The sequence below is a fragment of the Peromyscus maniculatus genome, chromosome 1 (genome assembly GCF_049852395.1).
Source record: "Peromyscus maniculatus bairdii isolate BWxNUB_F1_BW_parent chromosome 1, HU_Pman_BW_mat_3.1, whole genome shotgun sequence".
Classification (NCBI taxonomy): Eukaryota; Metazoa; Chordata; class Mammalia; order Rodentia; family Cricetidae; genus Peromyscus; species Peromyscus maniculatus.
Window position 1 is genome coordinate 8,689,902 of NC_134852.1, and position 19,504 is coordinate 8,709,405.

Consider the following 19,504-nt stretch of genomic DNA (forward strand, 5'->3'; position numbering starts at 1 on the left):
AAGGAGAAATCACACACAGCAGGAGTAGAGGGCAAGAAATAATCAAACTCATGGTTGAATTTAATGCAATACAAACAAAATAAATACAAAGAAACAATAAAAACAATTTTAGTCATTTGGAAAAATCAATAACATTCACAAACCCTTATGCAACTTAACTAAACCATAGGAAGAATATCTAAATTAAGAAACAAGACACGAACATGGGACATAAAAAAACAGACAAAAGTAAATCAAAGGAATCATAAGGACATATTTTAAAAACCTGTTCTGCACCAAATTGGAAAATCTAGAAGAAATGGATAATTATCTCTATGCACACCACTTACAAAAAATAAAGATTAAATGAAGATTAGATAAGCAATTTAAGTGAAATCAAAGCAGTCAATAAAATATCTCCCCTGCAAAAAGAAATAGATTTAGTGCAGAATTCTAACAAAATCTCTAAGTGTTGATGCCAATATTACTCAAGTTATTCCACAAATATCAACAAAGGGTTTTTTTCTGAGGCCACAATTACTCTGATACACAAACCAAGCTATGGTCCTTGGTAAATGGCAAAAGGCAATTGTAAAAGGGGAGTCTGCTTTAGCATAGTATGAGAGCACACACTGATTAAATGGTGGGTGAATCTGTGCATGGGAGTTCTGGTGCTTGTAAAGGCATAAGAGGGCATTGATTGGATTCCCTGGAGCTGGAGTCACAGGCAGTTGTGAGCCTCCTGCTGTGAGCACTGAGAACTAAAGTTGGGTCCTCTGCAAGTTCAGAACACACTCTTAATGGATAAGTGATTTCTCTAGCCCTGTACACTCACCATTCTTTACCAAGAGCACCAGAAATGTATTTTTTGGTGTGGTTTTTTCAAGACTGGGTTTCTCTGTGTAGCTTTGCGCCTTTCCTGTAACTCACTTGGTAGCCCAGGCTGGACTCGAACTCACAAAGACCCGCCTGCCTCTGCCTCCCGAGTGCTGGGATTAAAGGGGTGCGCCACCACCGCCCAGCCAGAAATGTATTTTTATGTCGTGTTGTTTCACTTCCTTGTTGAATGGTTGACATGGAAATATCTGAAAATGTTTAATATGTAAAATTTGAAAACATGGTTTTGAATATTTTCAGACATTTTTATTTTACACGGCTCTTTCCTGACTCTACAGCATGTGTTCTTTATTTCAGTAGGACATATAATATTCTCGACAATGAACATAGACAAGAAACATCAATATTCTCATGATGTATTTCTAGAAGATTATGTCAGAGGCCAAGAAGCTGCAAAACACTGCAAAGAATTGAGAATATTTGAAATAGGACAGAAATCCAAGGAGTGTAGTATGCATATGTAATATTTAGTATCTGCAATGTTTTATTTTATTATTAGGCTTTTTTCTTATGTATTAATCTACATTTCTAAACATAAAACTTTTATTAATAAAATCAAAAAATCATTATTAAACCATTTTTCCTTTCCTTACTCCTCTCAACCTCTCATATACAACCATTTTCTTCTCTCAAATTCATCTTTATTTTTAATTACTTTTAAATATCTACATATATTCCTAATTTTATGAATGTAATCAAATTAATGTGTATAATGTTATTTATATTTACATGATTTTATATTTACATTTCTAGCAGATGCCACCTCACAGCAAACATCTTCTTGCTCTATTTATTACACTCTTTCTTTCCCTTCTTGCATGATGTTGACTGTGCCTTAGGTGCAGATGTTCTGTTGTAATAGATCAGCTAGGCCTGGACACCTCATAATCATCTGTTCTCTCTATTTTTTTGTTTTGGGGTTTTTATTGGTGTTTGTTTGATGCTAATCAAAGGATTTTTTCCCTTCAGGTGTGAGAGCTACATTTCTATGTATCTAGAAGGAAAATATGTACATCTTTAGAATGATATAATTGTTTTGGGTTTTGTTGCAATTGATAAGTATGAAGATATTTGCACTTTTCTACATGCAGCCACCCAGGTTGATCAAAATTATTTGTTGAAGATACTGTCTTTTTTCAGTGAATGTTTTGAGTTTCTTTATCAAAGATCAGATATGCATAGATGTTTGGAATTATGTCTGGGTCTTCAATTTGATTCCATGGATGAATGTGTCTGTCTTGTCCAATACTGTGGTGTGTTTATTAATGTACGTCTACAGAATGACTTGAAGTTAGGAGTGGTAAGACCTCCAGCAGTTCTGTTAGTGTTCATGATAGTTTAACTATACTGTCAGTTTCTGTTTGTTTACATTAAAGCCAGAAATTGTCTATATGTGCCACAATTTATTTATCCATTCTTCAGTTGAAGGGCATCTTGGTTGTTTCCAGGTTTTGGCTATTACAAACAATGCTGATATGAACATAGCTGAGCAAGTGCTCTTGTGGTAAGATTGAGCATTTCTTGGGTATATGCCCAGGAGTGGTATAACTGGATCTTGGGGGAGATTGATTGCCAATTTTCTAAGAAAGCACCATGTTGATTTCCAAAGTGGTTGTACAAGCTTGCATTCCCACCAGGAGTGGAGGAGATTTCCCCTAGTTCCACATCCTCTCCAGCATAAAGTGTCTTCAGTGTTTTTGATCTTAGCCATTCTGACAGGCATAAGGTGGTATCTCAGAGTTGTTTTGATTTGCATTTCCCTGATGATTAGGGATGTTGAGCAATTCCTTAAATGTCTTTCAGCCATTTGAGTTTCCTCTGTTGAGAATTCTCTGTTTAGTTCTAAAACCCATTTCTCAATTGGACTGTTGGTCGTTTTGATGTCTAATTTCTTGAGTTCCTTGTATATTCTCCTCAGGGGTTAGGGTTAGGGTTATGGTTATGGTTATGGTTAGGGTTAGGGTTAGGGTTAAGGTTAGGGTTAGGGATAGGGAGCTGAGGGGCCCCCAACTGGATCAGGCCCTCTGAATAGGTGAGACAGTCGATTGGTATGATCTGTTTGGGAGGCATCTAGGCAGTGGTACCAGGTCCTGGGTTCATTGCATGAGGTAGCTGTTTGAAACCTGAGACTTATGCAGGGATGCTTGCCTCAGTCTGGGTGAAGGGGACTCCACCTGCCTGGACTGAGTCTATCAGGTCGATCCCAGTCCTCGGGGGAGACCTTGATCTGGAGGAGGTGGGATTGGGGGGGGCTGGGAGGAAGGGGAGGGGGACAGGAAGGGAGAAAACAAGGGAATCTGTGGCTATTATGTAGAACTGAATAGTATTGTAAAATAAATTTAAAAAAGGGGAAAAAAGCCAGAAATTGTCTTTGTATGATCTGTATAGCATTGTGTTGAAATATTGATGTGACTGCATAGATGAGATTCTTTAGATTACTTTTGAGAGAATGGGCATTTTTACTATACAATTCCTACTGACACATGAGCATGAGGGATTCTCCATCTTTTGATATTTTTTTAAATTCTAAAAACAAATTTCAAATACAGAAAAGCTTACTTGCTTTGTTTGTTTGATTTTTAAAAGGTGGAATTTTATTTTCTAAATATGTACATGATTAATTAAGAAACTCAATAACTTTAACATAAAACTGGAATAATTCAGTATAATCACTTTGACTGAAACATTAGGACTATTCTTACAATATGAAAAATAATTATGGAACATGTTGTATATAATGCCAGAGGAAACACTGAGTCTTGAACTTAAAAAGCAAAGAGAACACATCAAAAGTTTGAGAAAAATAATCAGATTTAACCACTTTGCATAAAGGTGATGGATTCAAGATATAATTCAATTGTAGTCATGGTAAATACTTCTGCTGAAAAGCTAAAGCCTGAACCATTTCCAAGAAGTTATGATCCTCAAAGTCAATGGCAAAAGAGATTTCATTAACTTAGTATGAGAACACACACATTTAATTGAAGCACTTGGGAGGCAGATGCTGGTGAGGCTTTTAATTCAAAGCCAATGTAGCTTGGTCCACAAAGTACATTCCGGTATAGCCAGGGCTACAGAGAACCCTGTCACACACAAAATTAATGAACGTGGAAACAAGGGCAGATGTTTCTGTTGTTAAGCTTTCCGAGCTGTGGTCAGACAGACACCTCAAGCCTCTTTCAACACCCAATATGTTTTATTCTGGTTCTGCCTCTTGTCAGCCAAAGCAGCACCATGCTGTCTGTGCTCCTAAACCTGATCTGCACTGGTGAGTCCTGCTGGGAATAGATGGTGTGGAATAACTGGGTGGAAATATCATCCTGGGAGACTGAATCTTCATACAGCAGAAACACTGGCCTCCATGTTTTATATTAGTACATGAGTTCATCTTAACTAAGTAAGCTCTGATTCTAATGTACAGAGGACCAACAGGACAGGGATGTCAGATGGCCAGGCTACTGAAAAAGAAAGATGAGTTCAACGTGAGTTTTTCTTTCCAGGCCTCTTCCTAGTCTTCAGGACATTGGCACAAGCAGGTGAGTCCATCTTTAAATATTGAGATACTATCCATTGCAATAGATAGGTTTCATTCTAACAGGAGAGCAGGCATCACAGGGTGTTGGCTGCTGGTTTCCATGAGTGACTTGTTTTTGAGCCTTCTGAATTGTGAAATTAGGACTCTGAACCCTGTCCATCAGCTCTCTCCTAGATTGTCCCAGACACAGCCCTTGGCTGAGTCAGGCATCAACATATATTGGATAAACTTTTAATTTCTGGTTGTTCAACACAGGGTTTCTCTGTGTTGCCCTGATTATCCTAGAATTTACTTGGTAGACCAGGCTACCCGTGAACTCAGATATTCACCTCTGTCTCTCAAGTGGTGCAATTAAAACACCTAATAACATATGACCAGCCTTTATTTCAGCATGAGGCATTCCACAGATTTTCCAGAGCTTACTGCAAAGAACTCTGTCTGCTACATGTATTCTGATAAAATTTTATATACTTCATCTCTGAAGGAGAGTGTTGCTGAAAATTATAGGCACAGTTTTTCTTTGTTCCACCCAGCTGATCATCCTGGTCTCCTGTGTCCTGTAGGTGTTTGCTCAGAAGTCTAACATTAGCTGAACTGGAAGTCACCTATGTTCTTTTCCTCTTTTGTCAATCTGATGTCAGGATCTCTCATGACAATTATATGATCAGTGATCTTGATGATTGGATTTGAATTTGTTTCATGTCATTTGACCATCTTTTACCTGACCATTTTCAGTTTTCTTCATGTCTCCAGAGTGTTGTACAGTAACTTTTCTAAATAAGCTTTTCTCTCCTTTTTTCTAAGCTTTGTTTTTCTGTCTTTATGTAAATATTATACAATTTATTTGTGAATTTCATATAATATTTTAATAATATTCATTCTGCTCCCAAAACTCATTCTAAATGCCACTTCCATCGTCCCAATTAAACCTCAATGTTCCTTTACCCTTTCTTGAACTTTTATGATTTGAAATTTGGTATTTGGATGGTTTCAATTTATTTTCATTGTACTTTCATTCAGGTTTTGTACTTCCATGTCAGATCATGCAATGCATGATCTAAGCTCACTCATCTCCTATATTATAGTCAAGTAAACTGTTGGAATGTTCTATTAACTTTTAATTTTTACATTTATTTGGGGAATGTGTGTGAGTGAGTGAGTGAGTGAGTGAGTGAGTGAGTGAGTGAGTGAGTGAGTATGTGTGTGTCTGTGTGTGTGTGTGTGTGTACTTTCACCATGCCACTAGTGTGGAGGTAGAAGAAAACCTGCTGAAATCAATTTTCTCTTTTCACCATGTGCATCCTGGCGATGGTTTTCAGAGAGTCAAGGTTGGCAGACAGAGCCTTTGCCCACTTAGACATTAAGCTGGCCCATATATTCTTCCAATTCAGTAGCTGATTTTTTATGTCTGTGGGGGTGGTTTACAAAAATTTTATGCTAATGTTGATTCATTTCAAAATTCAAAATATTTTCTACCCAGAGTTTCTTTTTTTATAGTTAGATTGCATCTCTTTTCTTTTATAAAAGATGATTTTCTTTGTTAATTTAATATATTGGAGAAAATTATACATAACTATTATATGTACATCATTTCTACCCCTTGGAATGTATCCTAAGAACTTGACGTCCTATGGCATAAATGCTTTTTCAGCCAAGTTCTTTGATGCTCTATTTTCAATAGCCAGGACAAGGAAACAACCTGAATGTCATTCAGCTGATGAATGGATAATGAAATTTTAACACATATACACTGTGGAATACTGTTCAAAGGTAAATAACAATGGAATTAGCACTGACACAGATAGAACTAGGAAATCTCATACTGACCAAGGTAACCCAGACCCAGAAACACAAATAGCATATTTTCTATTTTGTCACTGGATGATAGCTCTAAAGCTGAATCAGTGAGTTTTATTCTCCTAACAATTGACAAGTATTATTTTTTGTTTTTCTCTCATACATTATATCCCTACCACAGTTTCTCCTACATTCATTTCATATTCAGAAAAGAGCAAGGCTCCCTGGGATATTAACAGAGCAAAGCACAAAAAGTAACACTAAGCCAAGGCCCATAAGCTTGTATCAACATTGAACAATGAAACCATATAAGAGGAACAGGGTTCCAAGTGTAGGTATAAGAATCAGAGACAGAACCAAGTCCCAATTCTAGGAGTCCAAGAAGAACACCAAGCTGTACATCCATACCACTTATACAGAGTAACTATCTGAGACCCATACAGGTTCCCTGATGAACTCTTCAGTCTCTGTAACTGAAGGCCATGACCCCTTCTACTTGAATCCTTGGGTCATGTTCTGGTGATGCCTTTGACCTTTTGGCTCCTACAATTCTTCCTTCCCCTCTTATTTGAGCTTCCTGGAGCACTGCCTAATGTTTAGCTGTGGATCTCTGCATCTGCTCCCATCTGTTCATAAATCTGGTTTGATATTGAGGTCTTTGATCCACTTAGACTTTAGTTTTGAAGGGTAATAGCCTGCTTCTTCTATCCCTTTGCCTAGAAATTATTGAACCTATGCTTTATTCTGAGATATTGAGGTGATGTTTACCTTTGATATTAGTGCTGTTTCTTGTATGCAATGGAAGGATGGGTCCTGTTTTCACACCATTCTTCTAGTCCGATCTTTTCATGGAGGAATTGTGTCCATTGATACCAAAAACAGTAATGACCGATGATTGTTAATTCCTGTTACTTTGGTGGTGGTAGTGATAGTCTCTGGCTCTGGCTCTGGCTCTCTCTCTCTCTCTCTCTCCCTCTCTCTCTCTCTCTCTCTCTCTCTCTCTCTCTCTCCCTCTTCCTCTCCCTCTCCCTTTCCCTCTCCCTCTCTCTGTGTGTGGGGGGTGTTGGCAAGTACATGAACATACATGTTCTTCCATTATTTGCCTTTACTAGTGTGAAATTATTTATTTCCTGTTTTTACATGGGTGTAGTTGAAGTTATTGGGATGGAAATGTCTTTCTAGTATTTCTGGATCTTCAGGTAGATATTGTTCGAATTTGGCTTATATCATGGAATATGTTGCTTTTCCCAGATATGGTGATTGAAAGTTTTACTGGATAGTAGGTCAAGAACGGTGGTGGCATATTGAATCTTGGGAAACTGAACCTACTGATTCAGAGAGCTACATGTGGTGGAGGGCAGCCTATCTGCTCTTCATGCTGGTGTGGCCTTCACCTGTTCTTCTGATTGTTCTGACCTGTCCATGAGCAACAGATATCTGCCCAGGTTTTGTTGGTGGTTTCTTAGACTTGTAACTTAATTAAAACACACTCTGGGAATTATTCATCATGGGGTTTATAGGTTTCTCTTTCTTTTGTGTTTACTTCTTGAGCCTCACCATTGTTCTCTGTAATGTTTTACGTCTCTGATTTTAATTCTTATGCTCTTACACTTGGATGACTGTGCACTAATAATAATGAACTCCTCTGCCATATAAAGGAGTTCACTGTTGGTAAATAGACCTTTACTATTTAGTATAACTGGTGATAGTAGTCAGGTCAACTTGTTTTAACCCTGGATCGGCTGACTTTGGTGTCAGCTTCTGTATTTCATCTGGGTTCCTTCCTGTATTTTGAGATCAGACGCTGTTCCTAGATGTACTTCCTGCTGCTTTAAGGGGCCTCAAAACACTCTGCAATGAAGAATAGCCCCTGGCTAGGGTCTACAATGACTACTGGGTAGCCAGTGTTGCAAGATGTCTACCCAACCTGACTGGTAGTATACCTTGGAGTCTACATAGTCGTGAATACTGAGAGTAGCTGTTGTCTCATTCCTCAGGAATATCCACAAGGTGGTTACAGATAAATGAACAAGATTCTTGGGCTGACCATTATGAGTCCAAATCCATTCTAAATACAAATAAACAAGGTGCTGAGCTATACTAGACTCCCAATATTTCACATAAGGAGTCTTGAGATGAAGAAGGAAATATCTATCAGCCTCTAGCTTATCACCTGAGTGTAGAAACATGATCCTGTATAAACTCTGCGAATAAAAATTTTTACAAAAGTGCATAATGGGCAAAGTGGTTCAAAAGACTCTTTCCTCATCATTGTTCTAGATCTTCTCAATCATGTGGTCCTGGCTGCTATCTCTCCATCATCCATGAGTTTTGGAATATTCATGATATAATTCTCATCTCAATATTGTTAGATTTCCAGAGTTGGTGAATCTAGAACTGTCATTTTCTGCTCCCTTTGTGGCATCAATTGTGATCTATCATCTCACTCACACTAACCTTTCCTTCTACACTTCTGGTGTAATTTTTTTTAATTATAATGTTTTCATGATGAAATTTACTTCATGATTCCAAATTCCAAATCCTCAGTTAGAATAACTTAACATGAAAGATATATCATATATATGGTATGTTAGATAACACGTGCAGTCTTTTGTCTTAGGGTTTCTATTGATGTGAAGAAACAACATGACCATGTAAATTCTTATAAAGGGAAACATCTGATTGGGCTTAATTTACAGTTTAGAGTTTTAGTTCATTAAAATAATGGTAGAAAACCTAGCAGTGTGTAGGCAGTCATCATGATGATGCTTGAGAAGGAGCAGAGATTTCTTCATTTTGATCCACTGGCAGCAGACTGAGACTGTGTTTCACACTGTTAATAGCTTGAGCATAAGAGTCCACAAAACATGCCTCCAAAATGACACACTTCCTCCACCAAGGCCACACCTACTCCAATGAGGCCATACCTACTATTAGTGATATTCCCTATGTGCCATGCAATTAAATAGAAGAGTCTATAGGGACCATAATTATTCTAAAACCACAGTCTCTCACACTCATCACTTCAAAATGGCCCTCTGTGTACAACACATACAAATCTACTCACCTTATGAGATAAATCCATGGCAGAGCAAACAGTGATTGCACCAAAGCATAACTCTGTGAATCTATGGGTTTACTGTGTTACTAATAGCAATGTGGATTAGGGGTTACTAACAGAAGCAAGGGTGATTAAAACCTCACTTAAAACACACCCTATTATCAGTGATTATGATGAAGCCAAAACCCTGGAGTTCAGTGCACAACTTGTAGGCAGCCCAACAGGTCTTAGACATTAGCACTCAGAGCTCAGCTGGTCCAGGGTCTCACTCTTTCTATAGAATTAGGAATGGCCACTGATGACTCTTGAATGTTTCACCTTTCCATGACATAGAAAGTTTGTTTACTTTCTGAATCTCCTGAACATCTCAGGCGCTTACATTGAAGAAGGGATGTATCAAATCAGAGAAAAGTGTTATACAAAGTACATCAAAGAAGAGAAAAATTGGAGATTTAGCTCTCAGGGATGAAGGAGCAACATTAAATTTTTTCTCTGTGCACCCCTCTGCAGGATATCATGACAAGCCTTCACTCTCAGCCTGGCCAAGCCATATTGTTCCTTTGGGACAGCATATGGAACTTCAATGTGACTCTCCTAGTGACTATTACACATTCACATTGTACAAAGAACTTGGTAATCCTATCCCTCCAATCCAGGGAAGCCCATACCAGAAGAAATTTGTCTTTGGACCTGTGACAACAGAACATGCAGGGACATACAGATGCTATGGTTTGAATTATCATTATGCTATTAAAATTTCAGCCAACAGTGACCCTGTGAAGATCATAATTTCAGGTTCGAGATGATGTTTTGAATGCCTTTCATTTCCCCAAAACTCCCAACCTTGGAATTTTCAGAAACAGTGTTACTAAGAGTTTTGGACTTATAAAGGAGTATTCAACACAGAAAAATAGATAATGTTCTGGGCATAATAAAACATACAAGGTCATACATTTTTTTAGTTCCTAAGGCTTCCTGTGTGTTAAATAAGTCAAGGAAAATTGGGCTGGAGGATGGAACTCAGATTTTTAACAGTTGATATCAGGATGCAAGAATATCCTGAATTATTTCAGGTCTGTAGAACTACAGGGGTTGATGTAACAAAGTAAGGAAAAATTCAGTTGTGGGCCAAAGAAATCATCATGAAGGAGACACCCTGTCACTAACGCTAAACATGGATGAAGGGTCCAAGTGTCAAGGAAAGCATGAGACTCTAGAAGCTGGAAGGTAAAAACAAACACTTTCCTAGGGATTTCAGTAGATACAATTCCTGAAGAAACCTGATTTATACCATTTGAGCTTTTCAGAATTCTGATCTCCACAATAATTGTATTCTGTTTAAGAATCAAATTTGTTGTAATTTGTTATGTTAGCAACTGGAAAATAATATAGGTTCTCATGTCAAGGGCAAATTAAGATGGAGGAAAGGGATGCTCTGAGAGCAGTAAAATCAGGATGCTAATTCATCAATGTGTTGGAGGAAACAATGTTCATGATTCTGGATCAGGAATGCCTCATAGGGGTTTGAACCACAGTGAGAGCTAGAAGTCTTTCCCTCATAACTATGTTCAATACCAATTCCTTTATCCTGCCAATGTTTATACTTTATCCAAAGTTGCATAAAAAAGACACATAAAGCAGCCTGGTGTGAAGCTTGCCATGTTTCCTGCACTTTCCAGGCTTAGAAAAAACAATAGGTTCTATGGAAGTAGTACTCAAAAGACACATTGTCATCACAAGCCAGTGGGAAGATATTGTACTAATCCTATACTCAAATAAGTGGGAAATGGACACAAAGATGGAGGAGTCTGTGTCCAGAGTAGAAGTAGACAAAAACAAGTGCACTGGAGCACTAACAGGGAGAACAGACCAATTGAGGGGGAACCACGGGTCTTCAAGGACACAGAGATTTTGATCAGGTTCATACAATTTTTTTTATTCTTAGGAATCTACAAGAAGCCTTTCCTCTTGGCCTTACCAACTCCCCTTGTGAATTTAGGAGAGAAGGTGACACTGGAGTGTCGATCAGAGATTATGTTTGACACCTTCATTTTGACTTCACATAAAACTGGAACAATCAAAGGCTCTTTCAAGCTTTCTGCAGAACATTGTCATGGAGGTTCCCAAGCCAACTTCTCAATAGGTCCTGTGACATCTGATGATGCTGGGACATACACATGTTATGGTTCCTTCAATCACTCTCCATATGAGTGGTCTGAATCCAGTGATCCCATTGACATAAAGATCACAGGTAAGAGCATGTCACCTGCTCATCATTCTCTTTGTGATACAGAAAACTATTCTATACACTACAAACTATGAGAGGTCACCAGAAAAAGCAGTGTAAATAATTTATATAAAGGCAACCTTGTTAAGTGTTTTACTGGCATAGACAATGAAAAGAAATACACAAGAACAGACCCTTGGTTATAACATAAAGCACAGATACAGGGAGGTGCAAAGTAGATATAAACAGAAAATGACAATTAGGTGAGCATAATATGAACCAGAGAGAATGAAGACTCTCTACTGACATTCAGAAAATTATTGACTTCTACCTCTATAAGAAGTCTACCAAAAGAGCCAGACAGATCATGTGTCTGACCTGAGTCCAAATACTTAATTGGACTGGTTCTTAATGAGTCTTTAAACCTTCACACAGGTGGAACCCATGAAGGGCTGAGAATTAGTAAACATGGAATGTGTGGTAAGAGAAAATCTAAAAAAAGACAGAAGCCTGCATGGAAACTTTGATAGTAGAGATGAAAAAATTATAGCAGATATTAAATATTTCAAGACAGAGCTTGTCAGACACATGATATGTCTGGCTCTCTTGGTAGAAGACTTACAAAGTTAGAAGCAAAAAACAAATTCTGAATTAAGTGTTTGGGAAGCAGATGACTTACCACACTTGAACAGTACACACACTAAGAGGAACAAGAGAGAAAAGATCACCATGGTCATTGTTCAAGAGAAATATAGATATTTATGGACTATTATGTACTTTGAAAAGAGAGATTAATTAACACAGATATGTAAATGGATACAAGAATGAAAAACAGAATGATATTAGATTCTAGATTTTAATTATACATAGGATGGCAAAGTTAAAGGTCATGAAATTAGCAATTGACCATGAGAGGAAGAAATATTTTCATAGAGAGGGATGGGAAAAAAATGAAAGATGTATGACATGGAGGACGAAATGAGGGGTGTAATGAGATCAGCAATGCTGTACAAGGAGGGAAGAGAGAAGAAAATGAACAAAAGGAGCTGTATGAGGATAATATAATGAAGACTGTTACTTGGTATGCTAATTAAAACAAAATCATAAGTAACTCTAATTGAACCCATTTACTTGTAAAATAATTGAAAAAAAATGAAAGTATATAGAAGACCAATTAGAAAAATGAATGTGATTAGTGGAAGTTGAGGGGCAAGAAAGAATAATACCATTAATATGGTTAATAGTATACATCTATAAATATATGTAACAACAATTTTTACAAACATTAAATGATATAAATACATTAAATGATATAGTTCAATTTCAAAAATTAAGAAATATTTTCAAATAAGCATAAAAATATATTTTGATTTCATATGAATATTTCATAATGAAGGTAATTGCTAGATAAAATTATGCTCATAAAAACAAACTTTAAAAGACAGATGGAATGCACCAATGTAAATAGAGGCAGAAAATGTCAATAAGCAAAAGTTGGCATAAAATATTTGAGTCCAGAGTAAGGTCATAGACTAAAGATGGTAACACAGAAATAGAGAGAATGAGAGAAAGAGAGGAGAGGAGAAATGGAGAAATTGAGAGGCAGGAATGGTAAGAGGCAGAGAGAAAACAAAAAAAAGAAGCTGATAGGTGAAACACTCAGGTGTGAATGAACGCTGGTAACTAACTACATCTTCTTATTTCTTCCAGGATTATACAAGAAACCTTCTCTGTCAGCCCTGTTGGGCCCTGTGTTGATATCAGGGGAGAATGTGACCTTGTCCTGCATCTCTGACCATCAGTTTGACATGTTCCATCTGTCCATAGAAGGGGTGCCTCTGGGGCAGGGGCTGCCTGCAATGCAGAGTCACAATGGGACATTCAAGGCCAAATTCCTTCTTGGTCCTGTAATCCAGACAGGGAACTATAGATGCTATGGCTCTTTCAGTAACTCTTCCCATGTGTGGTCATCCCCAAGTGACCCATGGTACTTTTCTGTCACAGGTAAGAAAGCCTCACATAGAGATCTCATATTTTGTGACTAATGAAATACTAAAACCATATCTGGGAACCATCCAACTGATGATAGACAGAAAGTATCATGGAACTACAGTGAAGGATTGCTGTGCATCCTAGAGTCATATATGTACATGTGTGTCTGTATGTGTGTGTAAGATATTTATACACTCATATGTATATATATGTGTGTGTATGTATATGTAGATAAATATGTATATATGTTTATGTATATATGACACATACACATATATATATGTAAATAAGCATATCTGTAGATATACATATACCAATAATTATCAGAAAAAAAGAGTCTATCTGCGTAAGAGTGCTGTGGGGATATGCAAAAGCTTGGCAGAAGGGTAAATGGAAGGGGCTAGAAACAGGAAAGAGAGGAAGAAAGGAATACACTTATATTTCAGTTGAAAATCTTTTATAAAAGACATGGAACTTGAGACATGGTATCAGATTACAAAACTCCTTAACTCCCAAACACTCCTTATATGATTGCACCTGAACTGGGAGATCTGTGTGTCCAGGCAGATATTGAAACAGGTCAGGACAGACTCATTAAGGATGAAGTTCAAATCAGTTTGGGAAGAGCAGAAATGTTGAAGCCCACGTGAAATCTCACTTACACAGATCTCCCCATAGCATTCTTGTAGGTGTGTGGTCCCTACATGAGTGTGTGGGTTCACACGGGTCCGTGGAATGAAGACACAAAGGCATCTTATGAATGAATATAGCCTATCGTGGCTGCAGGGGCGTCTAGCCTCAAAGGACTGAAGCACTCTTCCCTTCACCTAGGACAAATTTATTTGTCCTTTTTCCAGTTTAGATAATAAATTTCCATACCTTCAAAGAAACCCAAAAGAAGCTCCCAGAGACCAAATGCCAGGTGCAAAATACTTGAACTATCAGGTACCTTGATTTTCCGGGTTTCCTGGACCAAGTTTTGCATAGGCCTTTGATCCTTGGGGGACTCTCTGATCCTTGACTCTCAAACAAGATTCACATAGGGCAATAAGAGAAACAAAAGGTAAGAGAAACAAAAGGTGTGGCTAAACTAAGGAAGGATTAGGGCTAGGATGGATTAGAAAGGATTAGGAATCTCTGGAGCCAAGCCAGGAACTCAGTAGGAATGCCACTACACAAACATTCTTCTTGAATCATAACAACTTGAAATCCAAAGAGAGAGTCTATACCTAGAAGCAAACCACATAATGGTACCATATAACTCTAAAGGTTCCACACTAAGGGGTTTAGTAGGTGCTGGTCACTGTCCAAACTCAAAAAACACTCCATAGATGAAGGCAGACAGGCTCTTGATGACCTTTCTCCCTCTCTTGTCCCTTGTTTTTATTAATAAGATTATTTAAGATTCATGTTGCACTGCACTTTGGTACCTGTTGTGGGTACCTGTATTGATCACCATATATTGCAAATATAAACTTCCCTGCTGAGTTTGAGGGATGCATTAATATAGGGATCCAAAAGAATGTCATAGGAGCCAGTTTAATACTGTGTGCATTTAACAGAATGAGAATAGTAGTTTCTTCATCAAGAATCTTGTCCTAAAGATTAATATTCTATTAGTTAACCATCTATCAATAAATGTTAGTCAATCTATTACAGGAAATTTATGATTGTCATCTTATTTATTGCATTCATATGTTCCATCAGATAATCATGGGCTCCTGTATATTCTGATTAGACTGTCATTCTACATGATGGTTTTTTTGCTCATTTTCCTCATCCATTCTTGGTGCCATGCAAAAAGGAATGTACATCAAGAAGGCAGTGAGTGTCATCTGAGTAGCATGAGAAACTGAACCTGGAGGAATACAGGTGTGTGGTCTTCATTTACTTGACCTAGGACAGGGACATTGATGTGGGTCTTTGCAGAGAGAACAGCTGAGCCCTTGTTCTTTCCCTCAGCTCTCAGAGCAGTGACTAATTCTTCACTGTATATTCACATTCAAAGCAGACTAATATCTAGATGAAGGTTTTATGAAAGACAGAGCACTAAAGAGAGAACTAGGAGCATAGAGGAAGAAAGAGATGGGGCTGGAACATAGAGATACAGAACATCTGATTCTGATGTGTGGGAGAAGAGAAACCTTGGGTTTTACCATATCTCTAATTAATAAATTGGTATTTGAAATGATCATGCAGAAGTGCTTTCTTAGGTGTTATTAATTACTCCTCTCCTCTAAAAATGCAACACCAATGACCAAGGGTCTGAAGTGAAAAGAATTTGGAAGAGATAGGTCCTCATGAACTCACACTTTCCCATAAAGGGTTTCCTACATCCCCTCATACTGCACAAGAATATGTTCATAGAAAAGCACTCAGCATTTGCCTCTTTTTAGGACCCTGAAGGAAAATAAACGGAGAATGTGACACGCACAGAATTTGATCAGTGGATCTTCAAACAGCAATTTATCAAGACCAGTTCCTCACAGCCCAGTCAAGCCTCCATACATATCAGGGTGTGCATGGAAGTTATGAAATGATGAGCTGAGATCATAGATTGTTGGTACCCTATGAGTACTCAAAGAAAGATATCAGGAATTCTTCTGTAAAGACCACAGCCCTTTTGGAAGCAAAAATGAATAGATGCAGTGAAACAATTCCTGAAATCATAAGATAGAAATCTCTAAGTTTGGTGCCACCTGTCATTGTTCTGAAATGGATCTGAATGTGGATTTTCTATATTTAAATGTTATGGTTCTCAATTTTCCTGTGGACAGAAATCAAACTATAAAGTGAAATTAGACCTAAAATGTTAAAGCCTGCTAAGGGTTCATTTTGTATTTTCCTAATCTTGCACAACTTTAACAAAACTTATTTGCATGTTTCTGTAAATTAAAGCTTGTTTTGTGCCAGATGACCTTCTGTTTGCTTGAACATAGAATATAATGTTAGGTACTCTGCCTTTAAAATCCCCTGATTGAAGTATCTTGGGGCTGACTTTGAGAGCCCCTAGACTCAACTATATATGTGGTGTCAGCATGTGAATAAAAGCCTTTGCTTTCTTGAAATTTATTAATGATCAGAGAGGTGAATCTCTGAATGACCCACACCCATAACATCATGATCCTGTAAGTAATCATAATAACCTTCTTAGTTCAATACAATAGACCTGTCTAGATAATTTATTGGATCTGTCATTGGTGCCCTATCTGCTAGAATCAAGAGATATATGCTCATGTTTTACCAGAAAGATTCACACAACCTTTGTACACACTAACAATCTTAAATATGTTTTTGGTTGCTGTGATAAAAACCCATGATCAAAAGTGAATTGAGGTAAAGGGTTTATTTGGCTAACATATTTTTAATATCCCAGGTCACAATCCATTGAGGGAAGCCAAGGCAGGAACATGGATGAAAGAACTGAAGCAGATGCAATGAAGTTTCACCACATACTTGAATGTTCTTTATGACTTGGTCAGCCTGCATTACTCTGAAATTTATGATGACCTGGCAAGAAGTGAAACTACTCACAGAGGAAGTGATAAGATGGGGTGGAGACAGGAACTTGGCTCCCAATCCAGGCTGTGGATTTGGTGAGATAGATGATGTGACTAGCTCCTTTATCTCTCTGATCTTTCAGCATCTAGGCTGATATCTAGCTCTGAGTCTTTATTTTCATACCAATTAGGATTCAAGCTACAATGGAAAAGTGTTCTAACCTTCACTGAGGACTTAGCCCTTCACACTGGTTGTCAGCTGTGGGGATCCTTGCAAATGCTATGGGTATCAGAGAAATAAACATTGAAAGACAAGTAGAAAACACAGTTCAGCATGACTTAGTTTTCCTGACTGGTGCAAACTTCTTGAGTCTGAAAACAAACAGTTTGTTTCAAGCACATAAAAACAGTATAATTTGAATGGAAAAAAGTATCCCGATATAATGCAGTGCCTAATGCAAAAGGAAGTATAATGGCATCAAAAGCCAAAACATTGTACATGTAATTTGTTCCAAAGATAGACTGTAGAGATAAGCTACCTGTATTAGTTTAAGAGTCTAGGGTAGGCTCTTATGTGTTCTCTATTACACAAATAGCTTAGTGATCATTGGACTATTAACCAACTCTGTAACTGGTTCTTGGAGCCTGAGGGAGTACCTGGCTATGCAGATACTGTAAAGGATTCAAACACTATTAAGCATCTGCAGTCCTCATTTTGGAGCATGATATAGCCTGGCTTCAGAGAGAACAGAGTTTATACAGACTATTAGCTGCTTCTGGACCTGCTTATAGGAGATTAATAGATTCTGAACCTTCAGACAACAGAGATCAAAAGGTTATTGATCATTTTTAATCTCTAGATGTCAAGGAAAAAAATCAGGCTACACATCTGTTTTTTGAAAAAGACAACCATGGATGTTTGAACTTCTTGGCTTCCCTAGTGGTCATTGGGCACAAATATTTTGTTTTCCTAACATGTACTCATCATGAAAAAATAAATAGAAAGTTTTCAGGAAAATGGAATCAACTGGAAATCATAGTTTAATATAATAAGCAAGTTTCAGAGAGATAAAATAACATATATTTCGTTATGTTAAATAAAATTAAAAATTATGCTTCTATATTTTTAATTATTATTAATTTTTATGTTACCTAACAAAATATAGCATTTCCTTATGGCATATATATATATATATATATATATATATATATATATATATATATTATACTGTATTGTGTTTGTGTGTGACAGAGAGAAAGAGAGAGAGAAACATTGCTGTCTCTTATGATGATCCATGAGAATTGTAGAGGCAGATGTGACAGAGAAGATGAGGAGAATAAAAAGGGTGGAGAATAAAGGATGGTGGGTGAGAAGTGCATGTAACAGGAAAGCAGAAGAGAGACCAAGCTAGAAGTAGAAAGAAAACCAGCAGGAGCAATGGGTGTGATCTAAAGTCTTCCAAGAACAAATTCAGGCATTTCTCAGACACATCAGCCCCACAGACCTAAAACACTATATAGAGACAAACGGCCATATTGGAACATCTACAGCAACCCCTTCCAGGCTTCAGGAATTATCACAAAAGAAGGCTTTGAAGAGAGCATAAGAGATAGAAGATGGGAAGGAGTACAGTGAGAGGCTGGTCTCTGAACATGACAAAGCTGTTATACAAATGAAAGCAACACAGCTGTAAAACTACCTCGTGGATCAGCAAAATGATTGTGCAACTGTATCCATGGTGTGCTGATAACTTACAGTCCTTCATAAATATTCTGAAAAGAAGTGTACATCTTGTTTCTAAATGTTTTAGGCAATTGTAAATGTCAGTATTATCTTGATATATCTGCTAGTGTGAATCTTAATTTAAAATGTCAACTTGCCAGAATCCACAATTATTTCAAATATCAAAGAGTTGAATAAACCACAGAGAGTTTGCATATTGGCATGCCTGCAGGAAAATTTTCTGATTCAGTATAATTGGTATAAAGAGATCTGCTCAATATATAGTGAGTGGCATAATTTCCTAAGTAGAAAGTCCTTAAAGTTTTAAGAGTCAAGTAAGCAAGTTGAGTATAAGCATACATTCCTTGATCAGATTTTTATTTGTAGATACAATGTGACCACTGTCTCTTGAGTGACAGTACTTTTGATTCATCCACAAAGATGAAATTGCAAGTGAAACAAAACTTTGCTCCTTCAAAAATAAATATAAAGATAAAAATGTTTACAGGCAGGTGTGGTAGTGAACACCAATATTCCCAGAATTGGGCAGGATGGAGAAGAATTAACTCAAGTTTGAGGCCAGTCTCGGGCTTCATGACTGAATTCTGGTATAACCTGGGCTGCTTAATATAGGCTGCCAGGAAAAAATATAAAAAGAAATTTAAGATGCAAAGAGAGACAGAAATTTGAGCAACCTTAAACATTTTTAGGGAAAACTTCCTTTCATGTTGGAAATATAAACAGAAGGATTCTTTGTTTCTTCTGCAATTTCCCACAAGACCAACTAAGTATT

At 37.4% G+C, this 19,504-nt stretch overlaps 1 protein-coding gene across 1 annotated transcript in view; it reads left to right on the plus strand.

Moving 5' to 3' along the window:
* Nucleotides 1–1,196: 1,196 nt before the first annotated feature.
* The window catches only part of LOC143271027 (killer cell immunoglobulin-like receptor 3DL1), a 32,274-nt gene continuing 13,966 nt past the window's right edge, over nucleotides 1,197–19,504 (plus strand). The window contains exons 1-4 of the mRNA XM_076562950.1: nucleotides 1,197–1,326; nucleotides 9,780–10,064; nucleotides 11,215–11,520; nucleotides 13,207–13,500. Of these exons, the coding sequence (XP_076419065.1) occupies nucleotides 1,197–1,326; nucleotides 9,780–10,064; nucleotides 11,215–11,520; nucleotides 13,207–13,500 (1,015 nt within the window). The remainder of the gene's footprint in view (nucleotides 1,327–9,779; nucleotides 10,065–11,214; nucleotides 11,521–13,206; nucleotides 13,501–19,504) is intronic.